The sequence below is a fragment of the Sceloporus undulatus genome, chromosome 2 (assembly GCF_019175285.1).
Source record: "Sceloporus undulatus isolate JIND9_A2432 ecotype Alabama chromosome 2, SceUnd_v1.1, whole genome shotgun sequence".
Classification (NCBI taxonomy): Eukaryota; Metazoa; Chordata; class Lepidosauria; order Squamata; family Phrynosomatidae; genus Sceloporus; species Sceloporus undulatus.
This window is the reverse complement of record NC_056523.1, coordinates 5,257,866-5,275,221: the sequence shown is the minus strand read 5'-3', so window position 1 is coordinate 5,275,221 and position 17,356 is coordinate 5,257,866. Positions and strand designations below refer to the sequence as shown.

Here is a 17,356-nt window from a genome sequence, read left to right as displayed (position 1 = left end):
TAGAGACCATAAACTATTACAAGCCAGGAGACTACCTCATCGGAGGCCTCATCTCAACAGCGACTGCTACTATCTTCCCATACAATTTCCACAGGACTCCATCTACATTACTTGCCCCGTAAGAAATGATAGATTGGTTACTATTCTACTTTATCTTGATTTCGTAGAAGCGTGATATTCCTGCTTCAGAGGACCAGTCCTTGTTTTAGCTGCTCAGTCCTAGTAAAGTGATGGTTCTCTTTTGTCACTTGAGAAAGAATTGGTGGATACCAAAAAATAAGGTCCTTGTCATGCTTACTTGTGTAATAAATCTTGTAGCACCCTTGAAACTAACTGAGAAGATGTTGGCAGCATGAACTTTCATAGACTTAAGTCTACTTCCACTTAAGTCAATGAAAGCAAAGGCTGCCAGCTTCTTTCTTTTCGTTAGTCTTAAAGGTGCTGCAAGATCTCTTTATATACTGATTTTATTCTGTCTCCCAGAGACCTGTTCAGATAGAAAATATTCTATTTACATCATAAGAATTGGAGGACGTTAGGCGAAAATTTGATTTCCCTTTCTTGTCATTTAACACCATTTGTTTCTGAGGGAGGTTGTTCCATTCCTAAATAACTCTGATCACCAGAAAATACTTTCGAATGTTTAATCAGAATTTCCTTTCTTGTCATATAAATTCAGAAGCCCCACCCTTTGGAATAGCAGAAACAAGCTGCTCCAACTTCCGCAAGTAGGGTTCCCAGAGTGAAAACTGAAGAGGACTACTGTACCTAAAGGTACCAGATCCTGTCTAATCTTGGAAAGTAAACCCTGGTTAATACTTGGATGGGAGACCTCCAACAGATGTAGCAGGCTACATTTCAAAGGAAGGAACTGGCAAAACCACCACGGGGTTTTCTTTGCTTAAGAAATCCATGGGGTTGCCAAGCAGGTAACTTGAAGGCAGATACACAGAGAGAAGAGGGAATGTCAGCTGGCATCGCTTGTTATCTGGTTGTGTGACAAGCAACACTTGCTAAAATTTCCTCTTCTATACAACCATTAAAGTTACAGGAGCCCACTCCAGTTTCACTCTGGAAACCCTATCCATATAAGAGCCCTTGAAGATTGATGTATCATATTACCTTTTAGTCTTCTATTTTTGTTGCAGAATGAAGTTGACTTGCATCTAAGAATGCAATGCCATTGTGAAATTATGGGGGGAGTGTGTCTTTAAAACAACAGCTAGACACTTAGTTTCCCTGGAAAGACCCTCATGAGTTCATCAATGAGGAATTTGGCATGTCATATTTGAACAGAGCAAGACAATGCGATCTATTTATGTGTTTAGGACTGCCATTATGAATTACTGGCACATCCTGTCCTTCTCCTTTGCCATTCGTGAAATCAACCAGAATCCCTGGCTCCTACCCAATATCACCTTGGGTTACAACATCTATGAAAATTATTTCACTGCAGTACTGACTTCTGAAGCCTTGGCAGACTTGCTCTCTTCTGGGCTGGCAAATGTTCCAAACTATGCTTGTGGAAAACAGAATCACCTGCTGGCTGTTCTTGAAGGGGGCAACTATGAAATCTCCAACCAGATTTCAACCGTGTTGGGCAACTTCAAAATCCCGCAGGTATGAAAGGGAGAGCGGTGCGGAGGTAGTAGTTGTATATAGCTGAGATTAATTGCACATTGCAATCTTTTCACAAGACAGCCATGGATCTCAAAAAGTGAGGCAGTGGACATTTTTAACAGTGAACATTCAACATCCCCCTTGTGTCAACACTAACCTTTATTGTTGTCTTGCTGCCACCTCCTTTCAAAAACCTGTGGTAATGTTTTAAAATTTTTAAAAATGTCAAAGCCTCCTGTATTTTCAATGGATTCTTGAGTTCATACATGAACAGTAACCTCTGGATGTTCCAGCTCACTGAAAAAATATATCTATATCCATTGAACAATATCTCTCTTATCTATCTAGCTATCTAGCTAGATAGCTATCTATTATCTTGTTGTTGTTGTTGTTGTGTGCCTTCGATGTCATATTCAGGAGGAAGCAAGCTTGTTTTCTGCTGGTCCAGAAACTAAGACCTGGAGCAATAGATGCAAGCTCCAGGAAAAGAGATTCCACCTCAACATTAGGAGGAACTTCCTGACAGTAAGGGCTGTTCGACAGTGGAACACACTCCCTCAATGGAGGATGGTGGAGTCTCCTTCCTTGGAGGTCTTTAAACAGAGGCTGGATGGCCATCTGTCGGGGATGCTTTGATTGGGATTTCCTGCATGGCAGGGGGTTGGGCTGGATGGCCCATGCGGTCTCTTCCAACTCTATGATTCTATGAGTTTTCCGCTTACAGTGACCCTAAGGTGGACCTATTACACTGTTTTCTTGGCAAATTTCTTCAGAGAGGTTTTTGCTATTGCCATCTTCTGAGGTTGAGAGAGTGTGACTTGATCAAGGTCACCCAGTGGGTACACAAAATTGAGTCAGGATTCAAAGTTCTAGTCCAGCGCTCAAATCTCTACACCACACTGGCTCATTATCTATCATTTATCTATCTAATTATTTCTTTGATATCCCTCTTGGGAGTTTTTAGCAGTGGGTTTCTACACGGTCAGTGGGTTAAGCTAGATGACCCTGAAGGTCCCTTCCAACTCCATATAAACTTATAAAATCTTACGATCTTCAGGAAAAGGCTTTTTCTTGGTCCCGCTTGGTAAGGACATGAGAGAGACCCTTCACAGGAGGCCTTTGTGCCCATGGAAGTCTAGTCTGCCCCCCTCCCTGCTTTCCATTGTCCAGCCAGCAAGAACATTCTTATTTAAGCAAGCTTTTAATATGTAATTGTACCCAGGGAGGTTTCTTATGGGGTGTTATCTTTTGCATGCTTTTAAGGCGTTTGTACCTTTAGCTTAGCATGTTTTTAACGATTTTGTATTTTTAACTGGTTTTATTGGGGTAATGTTTTAAATTCGGATTATCAAGTTATACTGGATTTTCAAAGTATCTTTTGTGATCCACTTTATTGTGGCATCAGAGACAGAGAAGGCTAACATCAGTAACCTTGCTAATGAAAACTACTAAGAAGTAAGCCATTGTGACAGGTAGGATGAGATCCAGCCTTATGATAAGTATGATGACAGAGCTCCATCACAATAATTAGGATTTCATCGAAACATTAGGAGGAACTTCCTGACAGTTAGAGGTGTTCAATAGTGAATCATAGAATCCTAGAGTTGGAAGAGACCACAAAGGCCATCCAGTCCAACCCCATTCTGCCATGAAACACACTCCCTCAAGACTGGTGGAGTCTCTTTCTTTGGAGGTTTTTAAACAGAGCCTGGATGGCCATCTGCCAGAGGTGCTTTGATTGTGTCCTCCCATGTGGCACCCATGAAAAAAGGTTTGGTTTTGGAGGGCATTTCACGTTTCAGAATTCCAGATAAAGGAGTCTCAGCCTGTAAAGGGGAAGGCAGAAGGAGGCTCAGTGAAGATTACTGCAGTGATTCAGATGCTGAACTCTGTTGCATAGATTCAGCAGTTGGACAGCTTCTCGACAACAAATCTGAAGCCATTGTAGAGATGCTGTTGTCAAACTGAGGGCTGGAGGAGACTTCTACAGCTACCATGGATCAGAGCTAAATAAATGGGTCCAACAGCAAATCAAACCTGAACTCTCATTAGAAGTTAAAATGAATAAAGCAAGGCTATTGTACCTTGGGGGAGCTAACACAGAACCATAGAATCACAGAATCATAGAATTGGCAGAGACCCCCAAGGGTCATCCAGTCCAACCCCATTCTGCCATGCAGGAACTGTCAATCAAAGCATCCCTGACAGATGGCCATCCAGCCTCTGTTTAAAGACCTCCAAAGAAGGAGACTCCACCACTTTCTGACGGAGTGTTTTCCACTGTTGAACAGCTCTGTCAAGAAGTTCCTTCTAATGTTTAGGTAGAATCTCTTTTCCTTCAGCTTGCATCCATTGCTCCAGGTTTGAAGCAGCAGTAAACAAGCTTGCCTGAGTATTGGACTACAACTCTGGAGTCCTACCTCAGCCATAAAACCCACTGGGTGACCTCGGCTGAGTCACATGCTCTCAGCCTCAGGGAAAGGCAGTGGCAAACCTCCTCTGAACAAATATCGTCCAGAAAACCCCATGATAGCCTTAGGGTTGCCATAACTCAAAAACAGCTTGAAGGCACACAACAACAACAGTTGTACCTTGGACACATTAGAAGATGAAATGATATCTGGTATTCTATAGGAGACTTACATCTTTGTTAGAAAGGAGAATTGAGCAGTTTCACAACATCCATATTCACCTAGACTCTGCCCTGACATTGCAATTTCCAGGCATCCATTAAAAAATGATAGCCACTGGAATGCCAGATGCCCAATGGGCATCAATATGCATTGAGCCAGTATTCAATGCACATCTGAACAGTGGTTAGGAAGTACCAGAACACAATAGAAATTCCCAATTCATGTCAGGAGTGCTCAATGCACATCAGAAGTGCTTGGTGAATATTAAAGATCTCTTACTAGTGCCTTGATAATCAAAGGGATCCAGGAGTCCACAAGTAGACCACAAGTTGAACAAGAGTCAACAGTGTGATGCGGCAGCTAAAAAGGCCAATGCAATTTTAGGCTGCATCAATAAAAGTATAGTGTCTAGATCAAGAGAAGTAATAGTGCCACTCTATTCTGCTTTGGTCAGACCCCACCTGGAATATTGTGTCCAGTTCTGGACACAACAATTCAGAAAGGATGTTGGGAAACTGGAGCATGTCCAAAGGGGGGCAACTAAAATGGTGAAGAGTTTGGAAACTATGTCCTATGAGGAAAGACTTAGGGTGCTGGGTATGTTTAGCCTGGAAGAGAGAAAGTTAAGAGGTGATATGATAGCCCTGTTTAAATACTTGAAGGGATGTCATATTGAGGAGGGAGCAAGCTTGTTTTTTGCTGCTCCAGAGAACAGGACAGGGAACAATGGATGCAAGCTGCAGGAAAAGAGATTCCAGCTCAACATTAGGAGGACCTTCCTGACAGTAAGGGCTGTTCAACAGTGGAACACACTTCCTCGGAGTGTAGTGGAGTCTCCTTGCTTGGCGGTCTTTAAGCAGAGGTTGGATGGCCATCTGTCGGGGATGCTTTGATCTGGATTTCCTGCATGGCAGAATAGGGTTGGACTGGATGGCCCTTGTAGTCTCTTCCAACTCTATTATTCTATGATCTTCACAATTCACCAACAGGGTTTCATTGCATTTCTGCAACTTAGGTCCAAACACACTGCAGAAATAATCCAGTTTGAGACCACTTTAACTGCTCTGGCTCAATGGTAGTGAATTCTGGGAATTGTAAAAGAGGGAGACTGTATTACAGATGGATAGACTCAGTTAGGCAAGCCACAAACTGCCCTGAGTTTGCAAGACTTGAATGGGAGAATTAATGAGTCTCTTGGAGATCTCTCATTTCTCACTCACCATAAGTCAAAGCCAACTTGGCAGCACATAGAAGCAAATAAGATACAGAGATAGAGGGGGATTGACAGGGGGAGGTCTCTACAAGGCTTTAAGATACATTGTCATCCTTCAAAGCCTAATATGAATTCAATTTTGGGGGGGGGACTTCATCAAATGGCATTTTTGTAGTAATATGATCAGACTAGAAAGCCATCATGGTGTAGTGTTGACTATGACTCTGGAAATCAGTCTGATTCCCTATTCAGCCATGGAAATCATTGGATTAACTTGGGCAAGTCATACTCTCTCAGCCCTGGAAAATCCCATGAAAGATTTGTGTCCAGGTCACCATAAGTCAGAAATGACTTGGAGACACACAACAACAACGCTCAGGCTCATTACTTCTTTGACATAGGAATTTTATCACACAAAGGAGATCGGGAGTTTATCCTGTGAATATCCCAGAAAAATCACATAATTACGTGTAATGATTTCAAATGACATCACACAAAACCTGCCATTAAAGTGGTCACAAAGAAGCATTAATGCACATCTTTTTACTTTCGGGATTTCAGCGACAATGCATTTCCAATATCACTTTATTTGCGTAATTGTGTGTGATAATCGTTTGTGCAATTACCCACCATTTCTGCTTCATTTGAGGGATGCTTTAAATGCACTTTAATCTCTCTTTAATGGTGAAATCAGCCCCAGGATGATGAACTCCATAGATAATTTTGATGTACAAAAAGCTCCTCACAGAGTAGAGCAGAGCAGGCTGTGTATGTTTTGATGTGTCTGAGAATGTGTGTGAATGTTCTTGTTATGTTTGCAATGTCAGCTGTCTCAAGTTATTGTGGAAGTTAAAAAAACAGGGAGGGGGGTGTCCAGGCAAGGCCTCAGGGTGAGTATTTAGCTAGTAATCCATTTTCTGCTAGGAAACCCCCCTGAACCTGGGTGGTTTTTATTTGCATTTGCTGGGTCTTGCTTTTACTGTTTTCCAGCACTGGTAGCCAACCTTTGTTTATTTCAGGGTTTCTTCTTTCTTGTTGAAGTTGCCTAGGTATTTGTGGATTTCAATGGCTTCCCTGTGCATCCTGACATGGTAGTGGTTGGCATGGTCCAGAATTTCAGTGTTTTCAAACAGCATTTTATGCCCAGGATGGTTTATAACATGTTATGCTACTGCTGACTTTTCTGGCTGACCCAGTCTGCAGTTTCTCCCGAGTTCCTTGATTAGTGTTTGAACGCTGCATTTTGTGGTCCCTATGTAGACTTGTCCACAGCTGCATGGTATGCGGTAAACTCCTGCGGCTGTGAGATGGTCCCTCCTATCCTTCGCTGAGTAAAGCATTTGCTGGATTTGCTTGGTTGGTTTGTAGACTAGTTTCCATATGCTGTCTGTGACTCTTTTGATGTATGGTAAATATACCTTCCCTTTAAGTGGTTGTTTGTCTTCACCCCTATGAGTTTTTCTGGGTCTGACAGCCCTTCTGATGTCTGAGCTGGAATACCCTTTAGCCTGTAGAGCCCAGTCTGGGTGCTTCAATTCATCTTCCAAGAAGTGGGGTTCACAGATCCGTTTTGCCTGGTCTACCAGTGTTTTTATTGTGCTTATTTTTTGTCTTGGGTGATGGTTGGAGTTCTTGTGTAGACATCTATCCATATGCGTAGGTTTTCTGTATACTGTGTAGCCGAAATATTGCGGATGGCCAGGACATTCAAGAATGGCAATGTTCCTTCCTTTTCTTTTTCCATCGTGAATTAGATGTTGGGGTGGATGTTGTTCAAATGGTTAAGAAACACTGCCAGATCTTTTTCTCCATGGCTCCAAATGGTGAAAGTGTCATCCACATATCAGAACCATGTTGTAGGCTTTTTTGGTGCTGTTTCCAGGGCTTGCTTTTCGAAGTGTTCCATGTGAAAGTTTGCTATCACAGGGCTCAGGGGGCTTCCCATGGCTACCCCATCTCTCTGCTCATAGAATCCATTGTTTCACTGGAAGTAGCTTGTGGTGCGGCAATGTTTGAACAGGGCTGTGATGTCTTCCAGAAAAATTTGTCGGATGATGGTGTCCATTATGGTGAACAAGGAGACCACATCAAAGCTGATGTTTCCAGGTTTGAGTCTGAGGTTGCTGATTTATTCCAGCTGAGAATTTATAACTGCAAAGCCAGGATCCTATAGGATATTGTTGTAATAGTTATAGTGGAACCATAGCACAATAATTGTATAGTGTGAAAAGGACCAACATCACTGAAGTGAAAGATGTTTCCACATTTTGGCTGACATTTTGTTGGTTAATCTCTAGACTAGAATAGCCCCATTTGTTGAATAGTGAGTCAACCCATAGCTAAATCCCATTGATTCAATGAGTCTGCTCTAGGCAGGACTAACAAATGTAAAACAGCCAGCTCCTCTTTTCTTTTCCAGGCCAGTTATGGTTTTGCTTCCCATCTTCTCAATGATAAAGCTCTGTTTCCTTTTTCTTACCGAATGGTTCCCGAACAAAAGCCCCACTACCTGGGGATGATCAGATTGCTCCTCCATTTCAGGTGGACGTGGGTCGGTCTGATAGCCCCAAAGAACGATAATGGAGAAAGGTTTGTGCAGACCTTGACTTCTGTACTCACTGCCAATGGCATTTGTGTGGCCTTCTCAAAAAGCATCACAGGAATGACTATCTTTTTTGGACAAATGTATCAAGACATGAGCCATGTGCTCTGGTTAATGACGCAGAGAAAAGTCACTGTATTGCTTTACTATGGGGACTCCCACTCCCTGTTTGACTTCATAACCCTGAAGAAATTTCTTCAGACAACTGTGAAACAACCTATCGTTGGGAGCGTTTGGATCATAGCCATTTTGAAGGACATCACCTTGGCTCCTCTGGTTTCAGAAATACATCGCCTTCATGGTTCTCTGTCCTTCTCGATCCAGACCCAAGCAGGGCAAAACTATAACAAATTAGACACATTTTTTAAACCCATCAAGGACTTTGGGACCAAAGCATTCCATTGTTCAGATGGAAAGCATGCATTGTCTGTGAAAAGCCAAGATAGATGCAGAGAGAGAGAGAAATTGGAGGCTCCAACCCAGGATGTGCTCAAAGGTGTCCTTTCTGAGGATGGATACAGTATATTCAAGACTATCCAGTGCATGGCACATGCCATTCATGCAATGCGTTTCTCCAGATCCAAACAGCTAGCAATGGGGCAGGGGAATCAGTTGGAACACCAGAGGCTACAGCCATGGCAGGTATCTATCATATTATCCCTTGATTAATTTTATTTATATACCACCTTTCCCACAAAGATGGGACTCAATGTGGTTTATGATATAAAAAGGACAAACAAAAACCAAGGTAACTAAAAACAGACAAACCTAAGATTAAAATACCATTAAACTGTCTACAGCAGTGACTCCCAAACTTTGATCCTTCACATGTTTTGGACTCCAGCTACCAGAAGCCCCAGCCAGCTCAGCCAACAGTCAGGAATACTGGGAGCTAAAGTCCCAAACATCTAGAGGAAGAAAGTTTGGGAACCACTGGTCTACAGACTTAAAACCATATAAAAACAAAATCCCACAATGGCACATAAAGTCTTATCATGGCACTGTCTTTCCACCGTGGTGAGATTGCATGTTCCTGTGAGGCAAGAGGCTACTCATGTTGGCAGCAGTGCTGTTGGTAGGCCTTTCCATGTCAGAAAGGTTTTTGCTGAGGAGCCAGACTATGTCTGCCTCTGCACAGCAGAAATAATCCAGTTTGATACCATTTTAACTGCTGTGGCTCAATGCTATGGAATTCTGGGGGCTGTACTTTTGTGAGACATTTAGCCTTCTCTGTCAGAGACCTATGGGGCCACAACAAACTACAGTTCCAAGAATTCCATAGCATTGAGACATGGTAGTTAAAGTGGCATCAAACTTAATTATTTCTGCAGTGCAGTTGCAGCCTAAGTATGCCTAAGAGCTACTGGTGGGCAGCAGCAGAAGTGAGGATAACACTGGCAGAGAAACTCTTAGAGACAATAGCATTGGTGACATAGCTAACCCTTGTCAAGACTGCACAGAAGGAGGCATGATAAACCCCTTTTGAATGTCTTTTACATGAAAAACCTACGAGGGGACAGCCCAAAATGAAACAAGTGAAAATGAGGTGAATGCAACTATGAAAGGGTAGGGGGCTGCATTAGTCTCCCCCAGGAGACCAAATGACCAAGTGGTGTAGTGGTTTGAGTGTTGGACGTCAAATCCGCACTCAGCCATGGAAACCCACTGGGTGACCTCGGGCAAGTCACACTCGCATCCTCAGAAGTAAGCAAGGGCAAACCCTCTCTGAACAAATTTTGCCAAGAAATCTCTGTCTTTGTTTCAACCTCAGGGTCACCATAAGTCAGAAATGATTTGAAGGCACACAACAGCAGACAGAGATTATCGCTCATGACTCACAAGCAAATATCCCCAATGGTATAGACGTGCATTTAAGCCTCAATGATGGATCTTAACATACTCTCCAGTGGTGGGGCCATATGCAGCCTGTGCTTGTCCCATGGCTTTTCAAGAATGGGATTTTCCCATTCTTGAAAGGCTATGGGATAAGCCCAGGCTGCATATGGGCTATCTATGGTTCACCATGGAAGAATGTGGTAAGATCCATTATTGAGGGTTAAACACATGTCTATTGCATCGGAGATATTTTGTGTATGAGTCATGTGCAATAATCTCCAACAAAAACGAGACATGGATGGTTGCAACCCACACACAACAATCCACTCCCAGCATGTTTTAAGTCAACAAATGCCCTCCAACACCCTCTAGGAACATGGAGGGCATTGTTTATGTTTTTGAACCTCCTAGGCCATTTTAGACACAGAAAAAGCCTTTTCTTTAACCACACTTCTGTTTCCAAAAACAAAAAAAAGCTTTTTCTGAGCCTGATGAGACCAGAGGGTTGCCAAAACATGGTGGAAATTCCTTTCCCCATGCCTCCATTTGATAGTAAAAAGATTTGTCTGTGGAAAAATTTTTTTCATGGGGAACAGGAGCTCCAGGGAGCCTCCAAACATGATGGAAATGTCCCCATGCCCTCTAGAGAGGACTTTGCCCACCCTTGATGTCAACAGTTCTCAAAAATATGCTGAAATAAAAATAAAAATGCCAATGAAAGGATAGCCTCTCAGGGAAAGTCATTCCAGAGACTGGGAGCAACCCCTAAAGGCCTTTTCTTGTGTTCCTAGTAAATGTGCTTGTGAACTTGGTGGGATCTTAGAACACAGGCAGACCTATATGGGAAGATATATGCCCCCCCGAACCCCCCCTCCAGAATCTGCACTTCCAATAGCAAACCAAATCCCCTCCTTCCCCCCCCCCCTCGCCTCTCAAATGAGGAAGAGATGTGATGCCATTTTGAGAAGGACTGGAGAAAGAAACTGGTGTTTGTTTCTTGTACAGGGTTCTGGGAGTGTTGGTCTGAGTGTTTTGCATATGTTCATGAGTTTGAGGGCTTTCTATTCCTTTTTGGGGCCTGAAGATCCTACAGAATATTTTCTTTTAAAAGGTGGGATCTAGGAGAGGGCTGGCTGGGTGCTTCGAGGACCACAATAATGGGTTCCAGAAGCTGCATGTGGCCTGCAGGCCACCATTTGCCCACTTATTCTTTATTCCCTGTGCCTGAAAAGGTGTTTCCTTATCAGTTCCACATAGATCCTCTAAACATAACATGCAACTCTTTCAGCTTCCTAAATCCTGCCATTCTCTTTGTCACTCTAGCTTCACCCTTTCCTGCGAAATGCCCAGTTTTGCAACACTTCTGTTGATAAGGTTTATGTGGATGAGAATGGGGACTTGGCTGCTGACTATGATATTGTGAACTGGGTGCTGTTCCCTAATGGCTCCTTTGGCCGAAGGAAAGTTGGGAGTATAGAGCGAGAATCATTCTCATCCCGTATCAAGTTCAACATTGATCAGGATGCCATTGTGTGGCCCAGCTGGTTTAACCAGGTGGGTAAAATGTTGAGCCAGTGTAGTGTGGTGGTTTTGGTATTGTACAAGGATTCTTTGAAACCGGGGTTCAAATCCTCACTCAGCCATGGAGATCATGGCAAGTCACACTCTCTCAGCTACAAAGGAGGGCCGCGACAAACCTTCTCTGAAGAAGTCTTGTCAGGAAAAATGAGTGATTAAATTGTCATAAGTCAGAAACAACATTAAGGCACATAACAACAACAGTATTGGTTCATCTGCTTCACCTCTAATTTCAAGGAGATACCATGAGCAACACTGTAGCCATGCAGACTGTACAGTAATAACACAGTAACTAATCCTACAACTTTGCACTGCCTTCCTTCAGCATGCTTTCAAGCCCAACTGAATGCTGATATGGCAAGAGGAAAGAAAGGAGGGAAGGTGACTTTCTTCCTCTCCGTTTTCTTCCTAGAGCACAGCAGTGGGACAGGAGGCAATCCCCTCTGTTCAGCTGCCCCCCTAAATTCACATGTATATATGTGAATGCCAATAGGATGCTAGCTAGAGAATATTAATAGGGCAAATGCATTGGGGCATAGATGTATAAACAGCCAGACACCATCAGCATCACACTCCATGTGACTCGATGCAAGATCTTAGTATTTTAATTTGTGCATTTTATGACCTACATCCTATTACTAGTCCTGACTAGAGGAGACGAATTAAATCAATTGGATTTATCTATATCAGGGTGGGAAAAGTGGACATTGTTGGGGACCCCAGGGTCCACTATGGGTAAAAAAGTTTTTAAAAGTTTATTTCCCAAAAATAATGCATTCTAGGGAGTGCAGAAGGCATTTCAACCATGTTTGAGGCAGACCACCTGGATCCTGCAGGGATCAAACAAAAAGTTTGCAAAATCTCCACCACCACCACATATATACAGTCAACTCTTCATATCAATGCAGATCCATTCCAGACCCACACATCCTGCCTGCAGATAAGAAAAAACACTGTACCTCAAGTCCTGTTGTCCTCAATGGCACCGTCATGTGGTTCCATTGAAAACAACAGGCCTTGCTATCCAAGGCTGCTCAAATCCGCAGATGACAATCCCACAGTTGGTGGGACCCTACTGTAGATATTTGCCCTCAAATGCCCTTGAGGTACATTTATCCACATGGAGGGTAATATAGGACCAGGAAGGGCCTTTTCTGAAATAGGAAGTGACTTCTGTTCACTTCCTGATGTTAAAAACAGGCCTCTCCTGGACCTAAAATGGTCTAGGAAAACCAAAAAACATAGTAAAAGTGCCCTTATATCCCACCAAAAGGTATTTGGAGGCAGAAATTTGATTACTTTTTCCCTATGGAAACAGGTGTAGTAGAAGGGATGTGACCTACCAAGTTCACCTGAGGGGCTAATATGACCCCCTGTTCTTCTAAAGTTGCCCATCTCCGACTTACATGTTGACATCCCATTCAGCAATTGATTCAATGGGTGTACATGAGTTGGGGTGACCAACAGGATTCCAACCTTTGTTCCACATGGCATATGGATCTTGGTAGAGTATACGTATTTATTTATACATACACACACACATACACACATAATATAAATTTATATATTGCCCCATGGACAGAGATTTTCCTTAATATTCTCTTGCTTGATCTTTCTTTGTATAGACACTGCCCCGCTCACGGTGTACGAGGAGTTGTGACTTGGGATACACCATAGTGATTGAGGAAGGAAAGCCCATTTGCTGCTACACTTGTGCGCCTTGCCCAGAAGGAACCATTTCCACTCATGAGGGTAGGTGACAGAAGGAAGGGATATTTTTCATGGTGAACCACTAAAAGTTATAAGTAGACGCTTCTCGGGGAAGAACCTTTTCAGTCCCAGACTGTCTTTGTCTCTCTTCATCCCATCTCCAGTTTGGTCATTGAGTCTCTCAATGGTGGTTTCCACATCAGTAGGGTGTAGAGTGGTTTAGCAATTACTTGCCTTTGCAGGTAACTGCAAATTCAAACAGTCGATTTATCGATTAATTTTTATTTTAAAAAAATCAAAAAGGCAACACGGGGTGTTTGTGACATCTCCCACCCCTCTACCATTCGTCCCTCCCCCTCCATAATGATGTGATTCCAGTCTGTACTTCCCACTTGCTGAACACTCTTCAGAATCGATTCTTTTCAAAAGAACCACTTTGAAAGTAGTGTCAGGAAAATCCGGTTCTTTTGCATTTGCCCTGTTTTATTCCAACTGGAATCGATCAGATGAGGATCGGAAGCAGTTTCAAGTGGAAACGACAGTCATATACCCCGAATCATGATGCACTGCAAATTGTAGTGGGAATGACCCCCTAGAGAGGTGTTCTCTTAGGTAAATAGAATAGTGTTGTTGTTTTTATTTGCGATTTTTCCACATTCAAGGGGGTCCTTCATGCCTAACCCCAGCGAATGTGGAGGGACCACTGTATTTAATTCTTACCTTCAGCCAAAATGTCTCCCAGGGAACTGTACTACCATTAATTTGACAGTTCCTTGGTCTGAGGCTTTCAGTCTAAATAAGGTGGTATAAGTAAGGAAAGAGAGATGTCAGTGAGGGAGGAAATTAAATTCTAGATTCTGGCTTCTTTTTCATCCTCAGAGACCAGAGCCATAACACTTGGGACATGGAGGGAAATCCTCCCACCAGCCTCTGGAGCTCACGTATGATGGACGTGTGCTTGGCTGCTCTTCTCTCCATCAAAGACCAGAGCAATGGGAGTTAGGATGAAGAGAGGGGTCTCACCTGCCTCAGAGCAAGGAACAATGGTGCTGTATTTGGCTGTTCTTCTCTTCCTCAGAGACCAGAGCTACGGCACTTGGAACATGGAGGGTAGGCCTAGGAACAGTGGAGTTAAATACCAGCATGAACTGACATGCTCAGTGACATGAAACCCACTAGCTACCACTGAAGCATTGCATACAGGAACCCTTGTAGAAGTGCTTCCTTTTCAGCCTTGTACAAGCAACAAGGACTTCCTGAGGACTGGCGTGCCTCTATAGTTTTGGTTATTCTTCCCCAAGCAGACTTCTGGCTAGCTCCTGTGTCTTGATTTATTGTGGCTATGATGCACTCCTTTGTCCTGACTACTGACTTGTTCAGCGCCTCCTAGAGGCTTATCTCATGGGGGCAGTAGAATGTGTTTCTTTTCACTTACAGAAATAATCTAGTAATGGTCTCCATTAATGCTTCTGTCATTTTATAAATGCCTGTATGGAAGTTCAGTAGTGCTTTTCTGCTGATTTTGGTGCTTTCAGTTGGGAAACATGTAGTGTTCAATCACTGCAACATTGCTATAGCAGGGTATTCTAATACCTCATCTTCTCCCCTCACTTGCTCGCTTAGTTCTGATTAAACCATCTGCTTCATACAAACACACACAAAGAGAGAGAGAGAGAGAGAGAGAGAGAGAGAGAGATATCCCTCTATATCTCAGTTGCTTGCTCAATTCCCAGACACAAATCTCCTTCTCTTTCTTGCTCAGTTCCAATGCAAAGTTTCTCTGACACACAGACATACATATGCTCAACTGTCAGTTCTGATGGAAAGTCTTTGCTTCATTTTCTCTCTCTCACACGAACACACAGATCCCCTTCTCTTTCTTGCTCAGTTCCAATACAAAGGCTCTGTCCCTCACACATCCCCCCTCTCTCAGTATTGATGCAAAGCCTCTGCCTCCCACATTTAAAGAGCTACCTCTCTCCCATTTGCTCAGTTCCAATGCAAAGCCTCTGCCTCTCTCTAATACTCATTCTCTCTCACACACAAACACACATGTGCATACATCTTCCTCTTTTTAAAAAGTTACATCGCCCAAGAATGCCCTGTGTGCCAAATATTGAAAGGGAAGAGGGGATGAGAAGTTACTTTGTGTAGAAACACATTAGCACTAATGGACACAATGGTTCTGGAAGTGTGAAAGGTAAGAGGCAAACCTGGTTTGCTCCTGTTTTTACAGGGAACACAATAATAGCAAGACAGGTGCCTCATGCAATAAGGTTCCTAGTTCCTGGCTCACTTCAAATTCTTACCCACATGGGTCCAATGTAGCAATATCCTGAGTGTCTTGGAAGAACTGTGAAATTTGGGTGATGGTGGTGGTGATGATGATGATGATGATTTGAAGCTAGATCAAAGCCTTTATTTTGTACCAAATTTGGTTCAACTTACATATTAGTGATCCTGACATCTTTCTCCTCCCCCTCCCCTGCCTGTCCCTTTCCTTTTTCATTCTTTGCAGATGCAGACAAGTGTTCCAGATGTCCTGAAGATAAATATCCCAACAGAGACCAAAATCAATGTCTCCCAAGGAATATAACCTTCCTGTCCTATGAAGACTCTTTGGGGCTCGTCCTGCTCTCCTTGACTCTGTTTTTGTCCTTAACTACAGCGTTTGTGTTAGGCATATTTATTAAATATCTAGAGACTCCCATAGTCAAAGCCAACAACCGGGACCTCTCCTATATTCTTCTTGTCTCCATCTTGCTTTCCTTCTTGTCCTCCTTCCTCTTCATTGGACAGCCAAAGAAAACAACATGTCTTCTCCAACAAATAGCTTTCAGCATCATCTTCTCAGTGGCTGTTTCTTCTGTGTTCGCAAAAACAATCACTGTGGTATTGGCCTTCCTGGCCACAAAACCAGGGAACAGGGCAAGGAGATGGCTGGGGAAGACCTTGGCCAATGCCACTGTGTTTTCCTGTTCATCTGTTCAAGTTATCATCTGCACCATTTGGCTGAGCTCCTCTCCACCCTTCCCTGATTCTGACATGCACTCCCAGCCAGGAGAAATCCTACTACAGTGCAATGAAAGCTCTGTTGCCATGTTCTACACTGCCCTTGGTTACATGGGCTTCCTTGCTGTCACCTGCTTCACAGTTGCTTTCCTGGCCAGGAAGCTGCCTGGGGCCTTCAATGAAGCCAAGCTGATCACCTTCAGCATGCTGGTCTTCTGCAGTGTCTGGATCTCCTTTGTGCCCACCTATATGAGCACCAAGGGGAAATACATGGTGGCCGTGCAGATCTTCTCCATCTTGGCCTCCAGTGCTGGGCTCCTGGGCTGTATCTTTATCCCCAAGTGCTACATTATCATGTTAAGGCCTGATCTGAACACAAAGGAGCATCTCATGATGAAAACAAAGGGTAATATATCTGATTCTAAGAATTAGAGTTGAGGAAATACACCCCCTCACCAGGAGGTAGACAAAAATAACAACTTCCGCTGATGGCAAAAAACATCTGGAGTGCCAGATACAATGATCCGAGAACTTTGGCTATACTACAATAGATGAACTAATGGGAAAATAAGTAATTTAAGGATGTAAATTTACTTTATGTTATGATATTAAAGATATTTTTTGCAAAATAATTTACAGGAACTATATGATAAATAAAAGGGGGTTACAGTGTAGAATAATAATAACACAAAAATACCAAAAGCACCAAATGCAAGGGTGAACAAAGCAATACAAGTCTAAATAAATCAAGATGGTGTATTAATAAGGATAGAGTTATCTGAATAGAACAATACAATATATGCAGCAACCAACTGGTAAAACAGGAAACAATAACATGTTTATCAATTACATATATTAAGGACATGTAGAGTTAAAGGAGAAATACACGGTAGTCATGCAGATCTTCTCCATCTTGACCTCCAATGCTGGGCTACTGGACTGCATCTTCATTCCTAAATGCTATATTATTTTGTTCAGGCTGATCTGAACACAAAGCAGCATCTCATGATGAAAACAAAGAATGACATATCCGCTCCTGACAACTAGAGTTGAAGACATTCCCACACTGTTCATTAGGAGCACGCCTAAAAGTACAACATCCACTGAGGGCAGAAAACAACTAGAGTGCATCCAAGGCCAGTTACTTTCAAG

General features: G+C 42.9%; 1 protein-coding gene across 1 annotated transcript; it reads left to right on the top strand.

Annotated features, from left to right (window-relative positions):
• Positions 1 to 1,338: 1,338 nt before the first annotated feature.
• Positions 1,339 to 16,636, top strand: LOC121923304 (vomeronasal type-2 receptor 26-like). The gene is made up of 4 exons (XM_042453616.1): positions 1,339 to 1,620; positions 11,228 to 11,458; positions 13,108 to 13,234; positions 15,861 to 16,636. Exons 1-4 carry the CDS (start codon positions 1,339 to 1,341, stop codon positions 16,634 to 16,636), a joined length of 1,416 nt encoding a protein of 471 aa, XP_042309550.1.
• Positions 16,637 to 17,356: the final 720 nt, after the last annotated feature.

Bases quoted from the DNA above. Each gene is read 5' to 3' on its own strand.
- LOC121923304 (XM_042453616.1), top strand. From the start codon at position 1,339: ATGAATTACTGGCACATCCTGTCCTTCTCCTTTGCCATTCGTGAAATC. The intron at 1,621-11,227 runs GTATGAAAGGGA...TTGTCACTCTAG, and splicing joins GCAACTTCAAAATCCCGCAG to CTTCACCCTTTCCTGCGAAA. The intron at 11,459-13,107 runs GTGGGTAAAATG...TTCTTTGTATAG, and splicing joins GGCCCAGCTGGTTTAACCAG to ACACTGCCCCGCTCACGGTG.